General features: G+C 46.7%; 1 protein-coding gene across 1 annotated transcript; it reads right to left on the bottom strand.

Moving 5' to 3' along the window:
* Positions 1 to 6,385: 6,385 nt before the first annotated feature.
* Positions 6,386 to 8,435, bottom strand: LOC124649062 (putative 12-oxophytodienoate reductase 5). The gene is made up of 3 exons (XM_047188740.1): positions 8,310 to 8,435; positions 7,780 to 8,225; positions 6,386 to 7,153 (listed from the first exon to the last, which is right to left on the bottom strand). The coding sequence occupies exons 1-3, from the start codon at positions 8,366 to 8,368 to the stop codon at positions 6,570 to 6,572; spliced, it is 1,089 nt and encodes a 362-aa protein (XP_047044696.1). The 5' UTR covers positions 8,369 to 8,435; the 3' UTR covers positions 6,386 to 6,569.
* Positions 8,436 to 9,086: the final 651 nt, after the last annotated feature.

The following is a 9,086-nucleotide window of genomic DNA, read 5'->3' as shown; positions in this document are numbered from 1 at the left end:
CCGTACAACTTGTCTACCTAAACCCCGCCTCCTGTTAGCTTGACCCATTTGCACCGAAACAAAAGGATCTTAAAAGAAGGTCCATAGTCAAGTTTCCATATCTCCTCTATGTAACCATAATATATGTCCTTTTGCCAATTGTTGTTTGTTGGATCAATGCGGACACCACTATTTTGGTTGGTGCTCCTTTTATCTTAGGCGATTGTGTAAAATGTATTCTCATTTATCTCATACCCTTGGAAAGTCAATACAGTCCAAGATGGTGTCCTGGCCAACAAGTACAGATGATCTCTAACAGTGGTATTATTCATGAGATGTGTTTGCAACCAACCGCCAAAAGTCGCCATGTGTGCACGTGTAATCCAGTCGTCAGACTGCCCCAGGTATTGGGAGCGTACAATATTCTTGTGTTCATTGATATACGGAGCCACCAAGGTGGAACTTTGTAGAACTGTCTAGTGTGCTTGAGTTAAAGAATGCCCGTCTGTACTTATTATTGCTTTCTTTCCTAGCATGCCTTTTCCACTCAGTCTCCCTTCATGCCGCGATTGAGGAACACCAATCAGCTTAAGGTCAGGAATAAAGTCAACACAGAACTCAATGACCTCCTCTGTTCCATAGCCCTTGGAGATGCTTCCTTCTGGCCTAGCACGGTTATGAACATATTTATTTCAGACTCCTATGAACCTCTCAAAGGGGAATATATTGTGTAGAAATACAGGACCAAGAATGGCAATCTCTTCGACTAGGTGAAGCAGGAGATGGGTCATAATATTGAAGAAGGATGGTGGGAACACCAGCTCAAAACTGAGAAGACATTGGACCACATCATTCTGCAACCTTGGTAGAATTTCTGGATCGATTACCTTCTGAGAAATTGCATTGAGGAATGCACATAGCTTCACAATGGGTACTCGAACATTTTCCGGTAGAAGCCCCCACAATGCAATCGGAAGCAATTGCGTCATAATCACGTGGCAGTCATGAGACTTTAGGTTCTGAAATTTTTTCTCTGCCATATTTATTATTCCATTTATATTTGACGAGAAGCCAGACGAGACCTTAATACTACTCAGGCATTCAAAAAATATTTCCTTCTCTGCTTTCGTAAGAGTGTAGCTGGAGTAATGATGTCATTTATCCGTCCTTTTCTCTGGATGCATGTTGTCTCGTTCTTTCATACGTTGCTGGTCATGTCGTGTTTACGGTGTATCTTTTATCTTCCCATACACGCCCAAGAAGCCTAGCAGGTTCACGCAAAGATTCTTCGTCACGTGCATCACGTCGATGGGAGAGCGGACCTCTAGGACTTCCCAATAGGGTAGCTCCCAAAATATAGATTTCTTCTTACAGATGAGGGTGTGTCGGTAGCGTCATTCGGAACAGATTGTCCGCCAGGACCCTTTCCAAAGATTACTTCTAGATAGTCTTCTTCCGGTGATCTGCCTCACCTTTGAAATGCTTGCCTTTCTTTCTTACGGGATGCTTGGTCGGAAGAAATCGACGATGCCCCAGGTACACAACCTTCTTACATTTATCCAAATATATACCTTCAGTCCCATCTAAACAGTGCATGCAAGTATTGTATCCCTTGTTTGTCTGTCCTGAACGGTTACTAAGAGCGGGCCAACCATTGATGGTTATGAACAAACTATAGAAGTTATTCAACTAATTGCTTTAGGTACACATCAATATCGTTGCCAGGTTGCTTCGGGCCTTGGATGAGCACTGGCATCATAATGAACTTTCGCTTCACGCACAACCAAGGAGGAAGGTTATAGATACATAGAGTCACAGGGCAGGTGCTATGACTGCAGCTCTGCTCTCCAAAAGGATTCAAGACATCTATACTTAGACCAAATCTTAAGTTCCTTGCGTCATCTGCAAAGTCCGGGAACTCTCTCTCGATTTTTCTCCACTGCGACCCATCAGCAGGGTATCTCAACATCGCGTCTTTCTTACGGTCTTCTTTGTGCAATCGCAACAACCTGGCATGTTCTTTGTTTCTGAACAAACGTTTCAACCGTGGTATTATAGGAGCATACCACATCACCTTGGCAGGAACCCTCTTCCTAGGGCGCTTTCCCTCAACATCACCAGGGTCATCTCCTCTGATCTTATACCGCAATGCAGTGCATACCGGGCATGCATCTAAATTCTCGTACTCCTCACCGCGGTAGAGGATGCAGTCATTAGGGCATGCATGTATCTTTTGCACCTCTAATCCTAGAGGGCAGACAACCTTCTTTGCTTCGTATGTATTGTCGGGTAATTCGTTATCCTTTGGAATCATCTTCTTCATTATTTTCAGTAACTTATCAAATCTCTTGTCAGTCACACCGTTCTCTGCCTTCCATTGTAGCAATTCTAGTGTGCTACCCAGCTTTTTCTGGCCATCTTCGCAATTTGGGTAAAACAATTTTTTGTGATCCTCTAACATCTGCTCGAACTTCAACCTCTCCTTTTCAGTTTCGCAGTCTCTCTTTGCATCAGTAATGGCCTGACCACGATCATCAGCGGGCTCATCTGATGCCTCTTGATCTTCAGCTTCCCCGTTGCAGTATCGCCGTATTCAGGGAACATCGGATAGTTGTCATCATCCTCTTCTTCTTCATTGTCTTCCATCATAACCCCTCTTTCTCCGTGCTTGGTCCAATAATTATAGTTGGGCATGAAACCGGACCAAAGCAGGTGGGTGCGAAGGGTTCTCGGGGAAGAGTATTCCTTCTTATTCTGACAATCAACACATGGATAACACATAAAACCATCCCGATTGTTTGCCTCAGCCACAACGATAAAATTATGCAGGCCCATAATGAACTCGGCAGTGCGTCGGTAACCGTACATCCATTGCATGTTCATCTGCATTATATAATTAAGTTTATCAAAAACCGTTACAGAACATCTAGAGAAATGACCACTGTACATCGACACATGCATTGTATCAATGACAGATGAAAGGATAAATTTGCTAACCTCGATCGAGGAGGAAAGAAAGAGGAGAAAGCTTAAGTGTGGCTCCTGCACTTCATATCATATTTGTTTTTGTGAACTCAACTAACATCATGCCCTCAGGAATTTCATCGAGCACCTCTTGTGCATAGATGGGAAAAACAAAGAAGCATACACCACTTGTGCATAAGATGGGAAAAACAAACCAGCTCACACACAAGCTCGGGCTGGGGGTATATATATAGGAACATGGACCTTTAGTCCCGGTTGGTGTCTCCGGACCTTTAGTCCCGGTTGGAGACACCAACTAGGACTAAAGAGGCTCGCACCGGCCGCAACCCCTTTAGTCCTGGTTGGTGTTTGAACCTGGACTAAAGCCGTGCGGGCCTCCTAGCCGTTCGAACCAGGACTAATGCTCACATTAGTCCCGGTTCCAAACACGACCGGGACTGATGCTCGGGCAGCTCCCGAACGAAAGCCCTGTTTCCTACAGGTGTTGGGTCCGGATGCGGCGGCCCGCGGACAGGAAATAGGCCACGGTCCGGATGCGGGTGACAGCGGCCCCAACGGCAGCCCCCAAATGTCTGCGGCCGCTAGGTGAAGGTTTTTTTTTCAAATTCAGAGTTACCATTACCGGCCACCAATATTGAGCAAATAATTCGCTAAAAAATTATAAACAATCATAGCATCCAAATTTATAAAACAAATACAAAGTTCATATGACATAGTTTTACACAAATTATAATAACTGGAATGAAAATCAAATAAACACTAGAGGAATAGTTGTTTCCAAGATGATTCCACATATGTTGGACGAAATCTTTTTGGAGGCGGATGTGAGTTGCCTTGTCACACATCTCATGGTGCACGGCCAGGAAATCTACCAAGTCAGCTGGTGATGCAGGTTGGGGCGCAACATTCTCACCTTGGGATTCCCAGCCTAGGTCCGACGAAAGTAGTCCCTCCATAGTTGCGCATGGCCCTCCATTCGGCCGCTCTCAGCCGCCGGGGCCCGACCCTTAACCGAGCCCCTGCACTTTGGCAAGCGCTGCTCCTCATCATGGACGAGAAGGGCCATGGCCATTAGGATCTCGGAGTCATCGTCGGACTCATCGGAGGACGTGTCGATGACATTGTTGTAGAAATACTCGTCCGAGCTGTCGGCCATGATCTATAAATGGTACACCAAACTATGAGGACCAACGATCATCCATGGTTCCTGAAAAAAAGTGGACAGCGAGGCCTGCAGGTTACCTTGACGACCTGCGATGGGTTCGGTTGAACAGGTTGTGGGCAGCGCGGACCACAGGGGTGCGCCGAGCTGGGCGTAGTGCTCTACGGTGCCGGCTAGGTCACCACCAACTCCAGCGAGGGTGAAGGACGAGGGCCGCCCTCCGTGCGGCCCTAAATGGTGGCCGAATCGTCCGGTCAAGGCGGAGGTGGTGGGGCGGCGGTGGAGGGGCGCGTCGTGGGGGCGGGGTGGGGGGTGGAAGCTGGGGAAGAGGTAGCGGGTGTCTGTCTGGCTGGAGGGCCCTGGGAAGACAAATAGACGCGCGTCGCGGACTCGCGGCCAGTCCGCGCCGCCGCAAACCCGGCCCAAATTTGGGCAAGGTTTGCTCCAGAACGGACGTGTCCGCGGTCCGGATGCGGGGAGCCGTTGGGCCTCGTTTTCGAGTGTGGCGGACGGCGATGGACACAATCCGTCCGGATTGGGGCGGGGGGGGGGGGGGGGGGGGCGTTGGAGAAGCCTAAGTTCCATGCTCATCCTGGACAAAGACTTGGTGTGAATAATATAACTCGTCCCCAGTCAACACAGATGATGTGGGCTCTGCTTGGTCATGCACACCCAAGTTGCTGCTCTCTTAATTCCTTCTTAGAGAAAAAAGAAGCTCCATAGCTTGCGATGAATAAACTAATTAATCTGCATCGCACGCACTGGTAGAAAAATAGCCTTTAGTCCCGGTTCATAACGGGCTTTAGTCCCGGTTGTGCAATCGGGACTAAAGGCTTACGAACCGGGAATAAAGGTCCATCCACGTGGGCGGCTGGTGTGCGTCAGGGCGAAGGACATTTAGTCCCGGTTTGTAACACGAACCGGGACTAAAGGCTATTTCGTTAATTTTTTTTAATTTATTTGGGTTTCTAATTATTTTTCACTCCCTTTTTTTTCTTTCTATTTTTTCAGAATTTCTATTATTTCAGTTATTTGCATAGTTTAGTGTCTAACTACAATTATCTCTAGTCAAATTACTTACTCGTGGTCAAACTTTCCGCTCGGTCACCCATCCTTCCACTACTCTACCACTAGCACGCTTAACTTCCGAGTTCCATTCCGTCCCGCATCCAAGTGCTTCGCGCGCATGTATGTGATACTAGTATCATATCAATTCTATTAACATGTTGGTTGATGTCACATTTCTTTATTGTTTGAATTTCAAATAAATCTTTTAATAAACAAAAGTAATGATGTAATAATAATCTTGAATAAATAAATAAACATTAACTTTTTAATTTGTATTATTTCTATTTTTTAATATTTTAATTTTTTAAATATTTATTTTTTTGACAAACCCAAAACCTAAAAATTTGAAAATCTAAAAATTGGGTAAAAGTACTAGTAATCTTTATGCAGGATGCAATTATTAATTTTAATTTTTTGAAAAATTTAAAAAATATAAAATCCATAATTTAAAGCAAAAACTAAAATCTTCCTGCTTTCATATTTTCATTTGGAATTTTGAGAATCTAAAAATTGGCTAACCGGGTAAACCCCAATGAATTCGGATGTAACTTTTTCCCACGATCATTTTGATATATTATACGTTTTTTTCCGACGTCGTATGCAAAAGTTAATGCGGTTTTACCATTTTTCAAACCTTTTTTGCAAAAAAAGTGAAAATTCGAATTTCTTAATTTCACCGAATATTAGGTTGCATAACATACAAGAATCTGAAAACATTTTATTTTTTGAATTTTCTATCATTTTCTTTTGTATTTTACAAAGCAAAAAAAGACGATTCACGCGGGGGGGGGTGAAGGGTGCGTGGGGAGTAAAAAACCCGGAAAAACCTTTAGTCCCGGTTGGTGTCCGCGACTAAAGGCATTCGGCCAGGCTGGCCAACCGCGACTAAAGCCCCTCCCGTCCACCAGCTGTCGACCGAGCCCGCTGGGCCCAGACCTTCGGTCGCAGGTCGCCTCCTGAACCGCGACTAAAGACCCTTTTAGTCGCGGTTCGAATATTTTGGGGACTAAAGGGGGTGTATGGAAGCCTCTTTTTCTACTAGTGACGCCAACCACCGACCGATCGAGTAAGGCAATGATTCATAAAGTTCAGCCGAGCAGAGTGTGCCAAGAATTACAATAAACTATTTCCGTGGAATTAATTTGCATGCTAGGATCCCTATGTAATAATATTCTACAGAAAGATTGAGCTACTCCTCATGTGCATCATGGGTGGCGTCACCGTGATTTTACTAATTTAATTATTCGGAGCAGCAATCATACATGGTTTTATTGTTGGATGAAACACAACACGCTTACACGTACTACATTTAATCAATGACACGCGGTACAATTAATTGCCTCGTTGAACAAGAAAGAAGCTACATCATCGACGATCATTCGAGGAAGGGGTAGTCGGTGTAACCAATGACTGGTTCTGAACTATAGAAGGTCATCCTGTCGTACTTGTTCAGCTCCGCGCCGGCCTCGAATCTCTTGGGCAGGTCAGGATTCGCGAGGAACAGCCGCCCAAAGGCTACCAGGTCAGTGTACCCCTCGGTAACCGCCTTGCACCCTTCCTCACGGTCATACCCACCGGCGGCGATGAAGGTTCCCTTGAACGCCTTCCGATACGGCAACAACCGCTTTGGGACGACACGCCGGCCATCCACGATGGCCATCCTAGGCTCGATCATGTGGAGGTAGAGGATGTCGTGGTCGTTGAGCTTGGTGGACATGTGGAGCGCAAGGGAGTGAGGGTCGGAGTCGTAGCAGTCTGAGATGTCGGTGAAGGGGGAGAGACGGATGCCCACGCGGTGGCTACCAACCTCCTTCACAACGGCGTCGACGATCTCGAGCGCAAAGCGGCACCGGTTCTCTAGACTGCCACCGTACTCGTCGTCGCGGTCGTTGGTACCATCCTTAAGGAATTGCTCGATGAGGTACCCATTCGCGCCATGGATCTCCACGCCGTCAAAACCTGCCACGCCATTGACGTCAGAGTAAGTAGAGTATGCATGGATGCACGGCCAGCAAGCGAAATAGGCTGTGTTTGTCATTACGGTGGATTTTTATAATCTCGTTTTGCCCCACATGCTTTTGTTTATTTTATTATTTGTTTAGCCCATTTTTGTATATAAAATAAGCACAACGCAACACAGTTCGACAACCATAAACCGAGTCTTACTATATCATGTTCCCGGATACGCGAGAATTTAAATATAAGCACAGTTTCTAGATCTAATTGTTGTATTTTATATGTACATGCTATTAAATTATTCCGCAAAATATGACTGTTTTCATGAAAAAATATCTAAAGGTAACGTTTGTGCTTAACAAAACTAAATATTTTATCAATAGATGTTCAAGAAATAGAAGTTTGACTAAACTTTTTTAATAAAAATAACGCAACTTGTATATAATTAGGCTAACATTACGGCGGATTAACAGAATCCCGTTTGCCCAACCCACTTTTGCCAATTTTCGTCTTTGTTTGACGCGCTTTGGCCTGCCTTATAGTCAACAGCTGGTTATAAAATATAAGCACAACTCAACACAGTTCAACAAACATTAGTATATATAAGTACATAAAAATGTGTCACCTACCAGCGTCGACGGCGTTCCTAGCGGCTTTCCTGAAGTCGTCGACGATCCCGGGAATCTCCTCCACCGTGAGCCTCCTTGGCGGGGAGTACTCGTCGAGATGACCATCGAAGCTCGTCTGCGGCCCCAGCCGTGTCTCCGTGCTCGACACCGGCGCCTTCCCGCCGGGCTGGAAGTCGAACGTCGAGACTCTCCCGACGTGCCAGATCTGGCAGAAGATCAGCGCGCCCTTCTTGTGGACGGCGGCGACGATGGGCCGCCACGCTTCCACGTGCTCCGCCGTCCAGATGCCCGGCGTGTCGGGGTACCCCTGTGCCGTGTCGGAGACACCCGTGGCCTCGGTGATCAGGAGCCCGCCGGTGCTGGCGCGCTGTGAATAGTAGAGGGCGGCGTGTGGCTGTGGCACATTGCCGTAGGAGCGCTGCCGCGTGAGTGGGGCCAAGACGATCCTGTACATATGCATCACCATCCTGTCAGCCATGCTTCACGGCTGCAATTAAAGATGGAGTGGAAGGAGCTTGATGGTACATTACCTGTGGGCAAGGTCGAACTGGCCCATCTTGTATGGCGCCAGGAGAGGGATGGGCTCCATTGCTCTACGTACTAGGTTTCCAAGTTTGAGCTTTGATCAATGGCGGCAGCCGCTGCTAGCTTGCTCGAGTGATAAGCAGTGACTAGGAGTATATATAAGCAGTGACTAGCTCCAGGGATCCGGCTGCTAAGCCGTCTTCATTGATCGCATACATCATAGGTGAGGTAGCATGAAAGAAGATCGCATTTAATATTGTATCCGACCAGAAAGCAGCAACAATCTATTTTGGACACGGCGGCGGCGCATAGGAGTCTTCGCTTGCGGCGGCCAATGTTCCACGCGGGGACAGCCCAATGTGACAATGTGTCGGTATCCGGGGCGGCTCCTAACGCACGTGCAATGATTGATAAAACTGTCTTTTTTTTAGAAATACAGTACAAACGCAGACGCTCACATACACGCACATACACTTACCCCTATGAATGCACACACGCACACCCTACCCCTATGAGCACCTTCGGAAGACTGAGCCGATGGATCGGATCTTAAAATTGACGAAGTCACCACATGCGCCTCGCTGTCGACGGGACCGTCACCTACCACTGAAAGAATATTCCGCCTTTATGAGACACGCAGATGTCAAACCTGAGGTTTGAACTCTGGTGGGCTGGGGGTACATCCACCCTCCTAACACTGGCAGAAAAAGGGGTTTCCATACAGCCCCATTAGTCCCCAAAATATTCGAACCGCGACTAAAGGGGTCTTTAGTCGCGGTTCG

Source organism: Lolium rigidum, chromosome 4 (assembly GCF_022539505.1).
Source record: "Lolium rigidum isolate FL_2022 chromosome 4, APGP_CSIRO_Lrig_0.1, whole genome shotgun sequence".
Taxonomy (NCBI): domain Eukaryota; kingdom Viridiplantae; phylum Streptophyta; class Magnoliopsida; order Poales; family Poaceae; genus Lolium; species Lolium rigidum.
The sequence above is the reverse complement of the archived record's forward strand: the minus strand, read 5'-3'. Positions and strand labels throughout refer to the sequence as shown.

Coding starts and splice junctions, on each gene's coding strand:
- LOC124649062 (XM_047188740.1), bottom strand. CDS start 8,368: ATGGAGCCCATCCCTCTCCTGGCGCCATACAAGATGGGCCAGTTCGAC. Junction 8,226..8,309: donor CAGTTCGACCTTGCCCACAG/GTAATGTACCAT, acceptor GCATATGTACAG/GATCGTCTTGGCCCCACTCA. Junction 7,154..7,779: donor TAGGAACGCCGTCGACGCTG/GTAGGTGACACA, acceptor ATGGCGTGGCAG/GTTTTGACGGCGTGGAGATC.